We start from the raw sequence: 13,866 nt of genomic DNA on the forward strand, positions 1-13,866 counted from the left end.
CACCACAGAACACTAAAATAGACCATCTGCTGGGCCATAAAGTAACTCTTAGTGGATTTCATAGGATTGAAGTGATAAAGAATATGTTCTTTGACCAGAAAATTAAAACAAAAAACTTTTACAATTGAATTACAGAATATAAACATACCATAATACGGACAAAAGATTTGAACTATTTCTAAAAATATACACCAACAGCCAAGTTGTACATGAAAAGGTGAGAAATGCAAACTAATACCACTCTATACACCCATTTGAATTGGTAAAATTTTAAAAGCTGAGTGTACCAACTTTGGCTAGGATAAGAAACAACTGGTATTTTCTTATACCATTGCTATGAACGTAAATGGAACAAGCACTGTAAAATTCCTAACAGTTTTCCATACATGTGAAATATGACCCAGTTATCCCACCCACATGCTCACTAAAGAGAAATAAACATGTTCACACAAGGAATTGCACAGGAGTATTTATAGAGCTTTGTTCATGACAGCCTCAAAATGTACATAGCCCATTAAGTCCATGGATAGGAAAACTGATTGTTAAAATGTGGTATATCTACTTATCTTGATGAGCACTGAGTAAGGTACAGAATTGTTGAATCACTTCATGGTACGCTTGAAACTATTACACTATGTTAACTAAACTGGATATAAATGGAATGAAATGAAATGAAATGAAATGAAATGAAATGAAATGAAATGAAATGAAAAAGATATGTCTACAACACTGGAATATTATTGAAAGAACTTACACACACATAACATTGATGAGCTTTAAAAACTTTACCTGAATGGAAAGAAGTTAAAGCACATATGATATTCCATTTATCTGGAACTCTAGAAAATATAGTTAACCTATAGGGAGAGAAAGCAGTGTTTACCGCAGACATAAATGGGAGAATATCCCATGTTCATAGATCAGAATTAATACTGTTAACATGTCCATACTACCAAAAGCAATCTACAGATCCAATGCAATCCCTCTCAAAATTCCAATGTCATTTTTCACAGAAATAGAAAAAAAATCTTAAAAATTTGAATGAAACCACAAAGAACCTGAATTGTCAAAGCAATCTTGAGAAAGAACAAGGCTAGAGTCATCATATTTCCTGATTTCACACTATATTACAAAGCTATTGCAATCAAAACAGCATGGTTTGTCATAAAAATAGATGTAAAGATCAAGGGAGCAGAATAGAAAGCCCCAAAATAAACCCACATACATACTATCAGTTAATTTTTGACAAAGGACCCAATAACATATAAAGGATAGTCTCTTTAAACTTTTTTTTTCTTCTTTCAGAGAGAAAGAGAGCATGGCAGGGCGGGGGAGAGGAGCTCAAGGCAAGAGAGAGAATGAATCCCAAGCAGGCTCCACACACAGCTCGGAGCCCCATGGGGGACTCAGTCCAAGAAACCTGGGATCATGACCCGAGCAGAAATCAAGAGTTGGCCATTCAACTGAGCCAACTAGGCACCCCAAGGATAGTCTTTAATAAATGGTGTTTGGAAAACTGCACAGCTACATGCAAAAGAACAAAAATGGACTTTTTAACACCACACACAAATATGAAGTCAAAATGGATTAAAGACTTGAACATAAGACCTGAAACCATAAAACTCCTTAAAATAAAAAACATAAGCAGTAAGCTCCCTGACTTTGGTCTTGGTGATATTTTAGATTTGACACCAAAAGAAAGGGCAACAAAAGCAAAAATAAATGTAACTACATCAAACTAAAAAGCCCCCTGCACAGCAAAGGAAACTACAAACAAAATGAAAAGGCAAGCTATGGAATGGGGGAAATATTTGCAAATTACATATCTGATAATGAGTTAGTATCTAAAATACACAAGTTAAGCCCAACTCAACAGCAAAAAGCAAATGACCCAATTAAAAAAAGGTCAAAGAACCTAAAAGGACATTTTCCCCACAACATACAAATGGCCAACAGGTCCATGAAATGGTGCTCAACTCACTAATTATCAGGGAAATGCAAATTAAAACCACAATGAGATATGAACTCACACCTCTACTATATCTATTTCCAAAAAGACAAGTTATAATTGCTGGCAAGGATGTGGAGAAAAGGGAACCCTTGTATGCTGTTGCTGGGATTGTCAACCGGTAGAGTAACCAAGGAAAACATGATGGAAATTCTTTGGAAATTAAAATTAAAATTACCATATATATGATACAGGAATCCCACTTTTGGATCTATAGACTACAGAAACCAAAGCATCGTCTGGAAGAGGAATCTGTAACCCCATGTTCATTGCAGTAGTACTCACAATATCAACGTATGGAAACAACTTAATCTGTCCATTGACAAGTGAGTAAAGAAAAGGTAGTTTTTCTATTTTTCTCTCTCCCTCTAGCTGCCCAAACTCAGCAAGCTTTTCCTGGCGTCGAGGCCTTGCCTGCTTGCCTGCCACCCTGGCACTCGCCAGGAGGAGCTGTGCTGAGCGCGGTGGGGAATTGCCTCTAGAGGGCGGTAGGGAGAGGCGGGGTGGTGGAATGACAGGCGGGGGGGGGGGCGTTGTAGCGGAGGAGGGGTGGGGCGGGGCGTTGCCGCAGAGGGGCGGGGCGGAGCCGAGGCGCCGGGCAGGGGTGGGGGCGGGGCGAGCGCCGCGAACCTGGAAAGCGGATCTGACCACGCAGTTCGCACTGTCAGGTCTAGGCGGGCCCAGAGAGGGACCCCCTAGCCGCTCTCCCCATGGGGATGTGTTTTCCCTGTCCGGGGGAGTCCGCGCCTCCCTCGCCGGACCTGGTGAGTAAGGCCGCGTCCCCGCGTCCCTGGGTTCCCGTGTCCGCCGACCCGCGCCGCGCGCACCTGTTCTCCGGAGGTGCGCGTCGGAGGCCGCGAGCTGGGGGCTCCCGGGCTGGCCGTTGGGCGCGGAGGCGCGGACCGGACAGCTCGCCGGTGGGTCTCTGCTGGCGAAGACGTGTGGACACGCTCCGAGGGACCTTGGGTCTGGCCGCGGGACCACAACCGCCGCCTCCGTGTCGGTCTCTCCACTTCCGTTACAAAAAATTGCCCAAAGGCGGCTCCGGAGTCTGTTTACCTTTCGCAGACTTGGGGGAAATTGGGAGTTCTTAAGGACGCAGGCGTACGCAGACGGTGCGGTGTGTGGGCCATTCTTGGCGATGCGGTGGATGAAGTCAGGGTGCAACTGAAGTTCTTAATCTAGGCGATGTGCGTTTTCTTGTGTCTGTACCAACTGTATAAAGAAGGTGCTTAATAAAATCTCTTACGCTCCTGTGCTCTGTTGGATATTATAATAATCAGCTATTCCCCATTACCATTTTATCTCTTTATTAATTTCTTCTTTTTAAACAATAAGGATTTTACGTAGTACGGAATGTAGAGTTTGTAACTTTGCCACATCTAGTAAATAGAAATACAGAAGGCCCAGTTAAATTTGAATTTGTAGATCAAAAAAATATATATTTTAAGAATAGGTGTATCTCATGCAATATTTGGGACATATACTAGAAATTATTCATTGTTTAGCTGAAATTCGTATTTAAGTGGTTTGTGGTACAAGTCATTTATACCTTTTGTAGCTTTCTATTTATAGCAGTAGCTTTCTATTTATAGCAGTATCTTTACATTAATAGTCCTTACAGGTTGTTGATAATAGAAAACCTAAATTACTCTCTTCTTCTACCTAAAAATTCGTTGAAGGAAGTAAGGTGTTTGGGGAAGTACATTAACTCTTCAGCCATTTGATTATAGGTACTAAAAATGATCTGGAAGTTGATATGGGAAAATTTACCTTGTCTTTCTTGCTAATGTTGCTTTTAAATGTTGTTAATTTTGTTTATTTGGCTGTTGGTAAAATACCAGTATGCCAGCATTTGTTAAGCCCTCCCCGCTATCCCCACAGATAAACACATGGTTCACTACTGGAATGTCACTTTATCTTTGGGGTTTATCCAGGACCTCCCAAAGTAAAATAGATCTCCCACTATACCGCCTACCCACCCTTCCAATTCTTAATCACCATACTCTTCCTTGTATTTTCTCAAAGCACAACTATTTAACAGACATGTTAAACAGACTTGATTATATTTAACTGTGTGCCTTCACCGGAATGTAAGTTCCATGTGGTTGGAAACATTTGTCAGGTTTTTTTACCACTGCATCCTCAGCACCTAGAAAAGTTCCTGGGGGATGATGGTTGCTCAATAAATATTTGTCCAGTGAATGAATGAATATATGTATTGTGGTAGGGTAAACAAAGAAATTATTAGCACAGCTGCCAAGGGAATGCTGCTTACTGTCTTATATATTTAATGAATTTATAATTTATAATTAATAATAGTAATACATGATATAAAAAGTAATGTTCAGTGTGTCCCAACATGGAACAGTACCTCTTAAAATTTACTTCAGGGCTTCATGTCCTACACAATAAGATTAGCCCACTTCATTCATGACTGTTTCCTGAAAATACCACCTACCTCAAACCACATGTTTCCTTTCTCGTCTTATTAAATGCCATTTGTTTTATTATTATACTGACTAGCTTGTAAGCCTTAAAAAAAAAAGCAAATATATTATTTTATAGCACAACCTGAATATATATAATATATATGCGTTTATAATATATGTTACGTATATGTGTCTTATGTGCTTATTTGAGGGTATATCGGTTTGGAGAATGAATTTCAGGAAGTTAAGTATTTCATAAATATTGTAAATAGTGGCAGTCTTAGTGGGACGTTTTGAACGAGTACTAAATATTTTTGTAAATTGGTTTTATATATATTGGTTTATAATATATAAATTATCCATGATGTTTGGTTTTATTTTACAACATATTTTTACACACAATTTCTTTAGGAAGAGAAAAGAGCAAAGCTTGCAGAGGCTGCAGAGAGAAGACAGAAGGAGGTAAGAGTAGAAATAAAATTCTGCCCACATAGGGGTGCTGGGGTGGCTCAGTCAGTTAAGCATATGAGTTCGGTTCAGGTCTTGATCTAACGGTTTGTGAGTTCAAGCCCTGCATTGGATTCTGTGCTGACACCTGAGAGCTTGGAGCCTGCTCTGGATTCTGTGTCTCCCTCTCTCCCTGCCCCTCCCCTGCTCATGCTCTGTCTCTCAAAAAATAAATAGTAAAAAAAATTTTTTGAATAAAATTCTGCCCACATAGATAATTGTGTTCTTTATTCTCAATAGATTCTTATTACTAGTATTCTGTAATGAAAATTGTGTCTGATATCCTATAAGTTTATATATAATCATTTTTTAAATGATTTCTGTATTTCTATAACATACATTAATGCATTTATATCATTTAATGCATGAAAATTACTGTACAGATGTCTTCTGTAATGTGAGATGCCCCTTTAATAAAACCTTCTTTGGGATAAAGTGACCATACTTTATAAAGCACTGACAGATGTCAAGTTAAGTTTAGGGGAAAAATACCCAGTGAAGAAATGCTGCTTTATGCAAAGCTTCTATAGAAGTAGTCTAATTCTTTGTTACCACAAATAAAACTCTCTTCCAAAGAAAAACCTAAAAAGCAACAAACAAATACCTTTTGGACACCAGATGCTAATTTTTGTTGTTCTTCTAAACCATTTAATACACTTTCTAAAGGCTGCATCTCGGGGCATTTTGGATGTTCGGTCTGTGGAAGAAAAGAGAAAGAAAAAGGAAAAAATAGAAAAACAAATTGCTACATCTGGGCCCCCACCAGAAGGTGGACTTAGGGTAAGTATCAAAATTTACTTACAGTTTAATTTATTTGGAATGTTAAAAAATGTCAGTAGCAATCTATTCAATAGTTTCTTCTTGAAATGGATTATCAGCAAATTTTAAATTAATTTAAAAGCATAAATAAATAGATTGGAAGAAGTGCCAATTTATGTGGACATTCCAGCATTTCCAAAAATGAAAATAGATCGTTTTTCCTGATTACCTTAGCACTATATTTTAATATTTTGTATTTATGTGATTAATAACAATATATAGGAAACTTAATATGGAAGAGTATAAAGAAGAACATAAAATTCACCCCAATTCAGTGTCATTTTGACAGACCTCATTTCTAATCTCCATTTGTACATCAATCTTAATTGAATTGGATTACACTATAGATTCCTTTTTTTTTTTTTTAAATAACCTACATTTTTTTCACTGAGTGATTTGAGGATTTTGAGCTTTTCATGGTCACTCATTATCATAGTTCAGTAAATGTCAGTTTGGACAATAGACTATACGGGGTGAGTGTGACATACACACCTCCCACCTCCCAACGTAGCAATTGCAGCTCTTGACATGGAAATACAATGATGGACAAGTTAAACAGGACCCTGAACTTGAGGATCTTTACAGTTTTCTATAAAGGTTTTCTAGAAAGGTTTTATTTTACATGTTAAATCACAAGAAAATATTGTTCAGATACTAAGATTTTATTCTTGGGGCGCCTGGGTGGCTCAGTCGGTTGAGCGTCCGACTTCAGCTCAGGTCATGATCTCACAGTGTGTGGGTTCAAGCCCCGTGTCAGGCTCTGTGCTGACAGCTCAGAGCCTGGAGCCTGTTTCCAAACCTGTGTCTCCCTCTCTCTCTGCCCCTCCCCCAAGTCTCACTTTGTCTCACTCTGTCTCTCAAAAATAAATAAATATTTTAAAAAATTTAAAAAAAAAAAGATTTTATTCTTTGGTCCATTTTTAAAGGAGATAAATTTTTCAAGTAAGTGTTTTTGTCACAAGGACAATGTCCTGAATTTCAGTCATTTATATCTAACTTGTCAATGATTTATTAGCACTTATTTAGCTGATTTACTGTCTTTGCAATTCAGTTTTTTTGATTTTTAATTTTTTTAAGTCTAGTTAATATAGTGTTAATTAGTTTCAGGTGTACAACATAGCGATTCAACATCTCTATACATTTTGCTGTGCTCATCACAAGTGTAGATACCATCTGTCACCATACAATGTTATTACAATAGCACTGACTTTTTTGGGGGAGCTCTTAAAACTATATATAAATACATACATGTATATATCCTCCTATCCCGTGGGGCCGGCAGTTTAGAATCATCCTGAGAAGAGGTGCTTCTGGCTCAGGAATATCATGCAGAAGTAAGATTTATCTGTGTGTATTTTACCATTGTATATTAATTCATCTAGTTTTGTTTAGTCAATGAAAGTAAAAGAAAATATGATTTTATCAACTTTTAACAGTGTATAGAATAATTGGTTTCAGTCTTAAGGTAAATAGCTGTGACTGTTGTGCTTATGTTTTTTATATACCTGCACAATAGAAGAGAATAAATTTTCTGGAAAGTGAAACAGTTGGTTGATACAAAGTCAGGATATTTATCAGAAGTATAGATGTTTGCATTCATTACTCTACTGAGATATAGGTGTATGCCACCAGGTTTATTTCATAGAAGTTTCTCAAAAACAATAACAAAAATTGTGAAAATTAAAGTGTGTGGCCAGAAATTATGCTGAATTTCAGTGTTTCATAATAGAAGAAATGGGGGTATTGAGTGACAATCAAAATCACATATAATGTTATAAGAAAGAGATACTTTATATATAGTCAGAGTTAAGAAGGTATTTATTTGACATATTCTAATCTAATAAATTTAACATCAGCTTTTAAACTCTAAGAAAGAAAGTAGCTTTCTTAATTAAATCTGAAGCGTAGCCTGAAGCCTATACTTTAGAAATAAATTAGGCCATGTACTGCTTTTGGTCCCTTCAGCAGTGTTCAGAATTAAAATCATCCCAATTTTAAATTTTTTGCCTGTTTTTCTTTGTGTACTGTTCTTACAAGAAAGCTCTCTGGTTCCATTAATAAAAATCACCCTCAAGGCCATCAAGGTGGACAGTGGCTCATTGTGATAAGCCACTCCTGCTGTACTCTGGGTCATTTTCCCTTGGAATATTCCTAATCACTTCTACCATTGACACACTAGCTTTAAGAGACATGCTCCTTTCCCCTCCACCACCTGTGTAGATCATTGAGAGCATACAGTGAAGTTCAAAATAAGTTTTTAGAGATTCAATGCTAATAGAAGGGGAAACAGAAGGCAGAGAGTAACTTTAATCTTCAAACCCGTTGGCCTAAGGTCCTTTAAGGGCTGCTGCCAGGCCTGTTCTGCAGGCTGGCCTGGTGTGGCCTCTACCGTGTAGCTAGATTTTTCCTCACCAGACTTCACAGTATGAGGAAAACATGGCCTCTCTCTGTCTTCATGTACTCCACATATTCATCTCCTGACCAGCGCTGCCTCTTCCCGGGATGATTGGCATTGGCAATGCTCACTATCTTCTGGGAAGGCAACCTCATTTTTTTTTCTTTTTAATTTCTTTTCATTGTCACATAATTTTACATTAGTTTAGTTTCAAGTGTAGAGCATAGCGATTCCACAAGTCTATACATTATGCTATGCTCACTAGAACCACCATCTGTCACCGTACAACCCTATTGCAATACCCTTGACTGTATTTTCTGTGCTGTACCTTTTTTCCCTCTGACTTACTCATTCCATAACTGGAAGCCTGTATCTCCCACTCTCCTTAACCCATTTTGACCATCCTCCCGCCCGTCTCCCCACTAGCAACCATCAGTTTTTTCTCTGTATTTATGACCCTGTTTCTGTTTTTTAAAATTTGTTTTGTTTTGTCTGTTTTTACATATAAGTGAAATCATATGGTATTTGTCTTTCTCTGTCTTATTTCACTCAGCATAAAACCCTCTAGGTCCATCCATGTTGTTGCAAATGGCAAGATCTCATCTTTTTTATGGCTAAGTGATATTTGTGTGTACGTGTGTGTGTGTGTGTGTGTGTGTGTGTGTATACATACACCACATATTCTTTATCTATTTATCTATCAATGGATACTTGGACTGCTTCCCTAACTTGGTTATTGTAAATAATGTTGCAGTAAACATACTGGTGCATGTATCTTTTCAAATTAGTGTTTTCATTTTCTTTGGGTAAATACCCAATAGTGGAATTACTGGATCATGTAAATGATTTAATTTTTTGAGGACCCCCCCCCACTCTCTTCTAGAGTGGCAAGGGAGCTTTATTTTAAGAGCTCAGTGTGATGATGACATGGTACAAACTAATATCAGTACAGGATATGACAGTACAGGAGTAGTGGCAGAGCTCTAATGCAGTGGCTCGGAACCCTGGCTACATGTTAGAATCTCATGAGGAGCTTTCAAAAAAGGCTGACCCCAGGGCGCCTGGGTGGCTCAGTCGATTAAGCCACCGACTTCGGCTCAGGTCATGATCTCGCGGTCCATGAGTTCGGGCCCCGCGTCGGGCTCTGTGCTGACAGCTCAGAGCCTGGAGCCTGTTTCGGATTCTGTGTCTCCCTCTCTCTGAACCTCCCCCGTTCATGCTCTGTCTCTCTCTGTCTCAAAAATAAACGTTAAAAAAAAAAAAAAAAAAAGGCTGACCCTTGGCTCCCACCTTATGCTAATCAGAATCTCTGAGAGTGGAGTTTAGTCATCAGGACTTTCTTAAGCTCCTCGAGGTAGCCTAATGCGCCAAACCAGATTGAGAATCACTGCTCTGGTCTTTTTAACACTAATCTTCAAAGATATATTGTGGGAAATAGAGTCCCGTGGTAAAAAATAAAATATTTTAAATTCCTGGACACGATATTGTATACTGAATCCCTTTCTTAGAGTTCAAAAGTGCACAGTGTTCCAAGACTCTAAGAAGTCCTAAAATGAAAGCAAATTTACTTGGATTAACCCTTAATTTTCAAAACTGAAATACAGATTTAAAAAATATATATAACACCCAATAATATTGCTTGGATGTACATGAAAACCACTACTCAAGAGACTGGTAAGTAAGTCTACTTACTTACTATCCCGGTAAGTACTATCCCAGTGACTTTTTCAGAATTTACTCCTGCAGATGTAGTAGACTTGATTGAACAGAACAACGAAGTTTCTCAAGTCAAGCAAGAAAAAGACTTTGCCAAACCATTACTTAACAATTTCTGCCATTCTGTGGCTCCCTGCCTCAAACAAGAATTCCTGTATTTTTATTTTACAGTTTCATTGTTTTTATTTTGTGGTACTTTCTTTTGGTTTTCCTGAGCTAATTATTGGTTATTTGGGATTTAGCTACCCATTAATCTGCCCAGGTATTTTGTTTTACTTCTTTATGTCTTTAAACAATCGTTTGTCTTATTTCAGAAGTTGACCATCATGCAAAATTATACTAATCACTGCTATGCACAGAAATCACTTCACATTTGTATAGCCCATACTTCTATTTTTGTTCACTAGGATATTTTTACATTGACTTTAAATAAAATTTACTTGTCTCCATGTGTTCTTATCTTTTCTAGTGGACAGTTTCATAAGCGTAACGTGAGTAGAAAAGTCTACTGCCAGTAACTAATATCTGCAATCAAGTGGACGTCCGCAGCCTAATGTCTTCTCTTTGAATAAATAAAATAATTTATTGTAATTGTAGTGCCATTAAATGCAGTCAGTGCTTTTCCAGTATTGATAGACCGAAACTGTTTTTGATGTTCAAACTTAGAAAATGGCCAGACCCTTCAGCAAATACTTATTTTCTTACATTTGCTCTTGTGCAGGTAGTGGGTGATTTGCCATTTTTTAGTAATTAAAACATGGACCTAAATAGTGAATATATATATATATGTCGCATGCAAAAAGTCTGCATACACCTCAGACATTAAAGTTTGCCATTGTATTTTATCTCCTTTATACGATGACCTAGCAATCTATATTTTTCTGCTTAGCCTTGTATCTGTTTTTATTTCATTATCTATGAAGGCTTTTGCTTAAAAGTATGGACTTTGTGCCTTTAAACTGATCATCAGGGAAAATGTTGAAAAATCATTTGAAGGGCTTATGTGAAGGGACACTGTAAATTTTTGTATCTTACCAATGAATGAGTAATGAAAATTTGTAGAAACTGTTGAATTTCTCCTAATTTATTTTCTATTTCTGTGGCTTATAAAATTAACATGTAGGGTTTTACATTGCAATAAAAGTGTTTTTTTGCTTGCTGAATTTAAAATTATATATTAATAGTACCATCAGAGGGCAGTGATCTATTACACGATATCAGACTCAGCTCTAAAGATATTTGTAGTAACTGAATGAGTTAAACTAAGAATCTGATGGGCTATACTGAGTGATAATAGATTTGTCCAAATTTCATAGGTGTTTTTATTCTTTTGTATTTATTAAAGAATGATCTCAAGATTTATACACATGCGAAATTGCCAAGGCAAATGTGAATGTATGAAATAGAAACATGTAGGTACTGTATTTAAAAGGTCTACTTTAAACATAAACATACTATGAGGTAACTCTATGTGATGCATAGTCATAAACTTTTCTAGTTTTTGTTCATTAGTAACATGAGCATTAGTAACATTATAGCATTTTTGTTTTTTGAATTTTCCTTTTTAGTATATAATAAGCTAAAATAGAATTCCTATATCTTTTAATTTGGTTGCTAACTCTTTTGGATGACAAGGCCACAATCTGAGCCCTAAATTAGAATTTGTAAGACAGTTAAGTGCCAATGGAGAGTATAAATTAGACCAGCTTATTTGATTTACAAAAAGAAAATTGAGCCATCATTGTGCTCATCCCTCCCACAAGACCTGTATTACATAGCAGTATATCATATATGATAATTTTAGAGTTTCAACTATATTATAGGTCTCTTGACTCTTCATTGGAAAAATTATTTTTTCTATTATGGCATAAAATAGTTTATGAATATCCAGGCAAGACATATATTTAGACAGGCTCAGTTTTTCTTCATCCTTTAGAAGGTCAGTGGTATTTTTGTTGATAAAGGATAGTGAAATCATTGAATTTTATTTTAGAAATAAAATTTTTGACTTTATGAACATGATTAATTTCTCCAAGGCAGAAAGGAAGAAAAACTTCATCAGTAGGTGAATAGATATAAAGCCAGAATGTACTAACCTTGAACTGTGTAAATCCTTCCTTCTGCTTTAATATAGAAAGAACAATTTTATCTGTACTACGTCTTAAGAATTACAACTTGAGTTGGTATAACCATGAATGATATGCTGGTGTATTGCTTTCTGGGAACAATGGGATATCCTGCTCCAGCCAATCATGCATGGCCTGCTTCCATGGGTACAATCAGCTTTCTGCAAAAAGATATGGGTTGCATGGGCTAAGGGGTGACACTCAAATGTTAAGAATAGTTTTAGGAAGGGGAAGGGAAAAGAGGAGACTAGATGCCTGATAGGAAACCATTAAGTGACTACTAAAAAAAGCACATATATATCCAACCTCTCTCTCATCAAGTTATGAATCAGTTCCTGATGAAAACTTAACTTGGAGCCAATTTCCCATAAATCATAATTCAAGTAGGAAAACATGGTAATGCTTAATATGTCACCCAAGCCCTCCAACAAATGACTAAAATATAACTGAAACAGTGAAATACTTTTATATAACTATCATATTAAGATGTAAAATGCTAAAACCACTGCTTCTTAATTTTAATCGTCAGACAATATGACTGGTAACAAAAAGTTGTATATTATCATATAGCCCCTTTGTTAACATGCTGCATGTTTTTTAAAACATCTATATGTGATACTATGGTTCACCAACTGTATTTGGAATGTAATTAATAGTTTTCACATACATAGTTTGTTATAAATTCTGTATTGCCTTATGGGGACATAATATACATTTTTCTTATATAAAAATTGAGTTTGGCCATCTCTTTAACAAAATTGTATCTTCACAGCATATTGAATAATTAGAACTTGGGTGAATGGTTAGGGAAACCATGACGCTCTTATCTCTGGCATGAATGAGGACAACAGAGCTAAAGGCTATTTGGTATGTTCATACAATCCCTGAATTTACAGATAGGCATGTTTCTTTTTCTATACTCTAAAGGAGAAATGGTAATAGTCTCCTGTTGCCTTAGAGAAATACAATAATGTAAAAGTTCTAGCTATCATCCTTTGTACCCCAGGAGAATTGACGTAAGCTTTGAGGTTTTTTTCCCAACAGTCCGATTTGTAAATCTTCACTAGGAATTGTAGTACACCCTTAGAAGAAAAAGTAACTTGTCAGTTTTAGGTTTGAATAATATCTGCATAAATAGGTTAGTAAGAGAGAGGTAGGTAGGCACACCTATCTGCGTTGACATTTAAGGTGTGTGTGGTTATTTTGTTTTGTTTTTGACACTTTCAAACAAGCATCTCAAATTCCCCTACTACATGTGCTCTAAGCTGATTCAACTGTGACACCATAGCCATTTTCTTTGATTTTCTCAAAAGCCACTAGGAAGGCATCTGTGTATTTCATAGACTTTGAACAAGTTTTGGGTTGATTCAGAGAAGTTTGTTTTGAAAACTCAGTTAAAATTTCTCATATGACATGGCTTTTTGTTTTTCTATTCTTCCAGATATGTTTCATCTTGCAAATATTACCTCTAAATATGACTATTATGGTCTGACCTGAACATGATACTTTTATTATAGCCCAGATTGCATTGCCTATTTTTTTTAAGTTTATTTATTTTGAGGTGGGGTCCAGGGGAGACATGCACGAGTTGGAGAGGTACAGAGAGAGATAGGGGGAGAGAGAATCCCAAGCAGGTTCCACACTGTCAGCACGGAACCTGCTGCAGGGCTCGAATTCATGAACCGTGAGATCATGACCTGAGCTGATGTCATGATTCACCCAGGCTCCATGCATTGCCTATTTTTATAGCACCATACTTGGTTTGGGTTTCAAATCAATGTCCTGTAGTCACAGGTTTGAGCCAACTTTTGCAAGTACTTCAAACTTAACCTCAAATGGAACTAAGTAGTTTTGCATACAAAC

At 36.7% G+C, this 13,866-nt stretch overlaps 1 protein-coding gene across 1 annotated transcript; it reads left to right on the forward strand.

The window, feature by feature from the left end:
* Nucleotides 1–2,606: 2,606 nt before the first annotated feature.
* On the forward strand, nucleotides 2,607–11,040 carry SVIP (small VCP interacting protein). The gene is made up of 4 exons (XM_027072981.2): nucleotides 2,607–2,772; nucleotides 4,852–4,902; nucleotides 5,614–5,727; nucleotides 10,347–11,040. The coding sequence occupies exons 1-4, from the start codon at nucleotides 2,719–2,721 to the stop codon at nucleotides 10,359–10,361; spliced, it is 234 nt and encodes a 77-aa protein (XP_026928782.1). The 5' UTR covers nucleotides 2,607–2,718; the 3' UTR covers nucleotides 10,362–11,040.
* The last annotated feature ends 2,826 nt before the right edge of the window (nucleotides 11,041–13,866 follow it).

This window comes from Acinonyx jubatus, chromosome D1 (assembly GCF_027475565.1).
Source record: "Acinonyx jubatus isolate Ajub_Pintada_27869175 chromosome D1, VMU_Ajub_asm_v1.0, whole genome shotgun sequence".
NCBI lineage: Eukaryota > Metazoa > Chordata > Mammalia > Carnivora > Felidae > Acinonyx > Acinonyx jubatus.

Bases quoted from the DNA above. Each gene is read 5' to 3' on its own strand.
- SVIP (XM_027072981.2), top strand. From the start codon at position 2,719: ATGGGGATGTGTTTTCCCTGTCCGGGGGAGTCCGCGCCTCCCTCGCCG. The intron at 2,773-4,851 runs GTGAGTAAGGCC...CAATTTCTTTAG, and splicing joins CGCCTCCCTCGCCGGACCTG to GAAGAGAAAAGAGCAAAGCT. The intron at 4,903-5,613 runs GTAAGAGTAGAA...CACTTTCTAAAG, and splicing joins CAGAGAGAAGACAGAAGGAG to GCTGCATCTCGGGGCATTTT.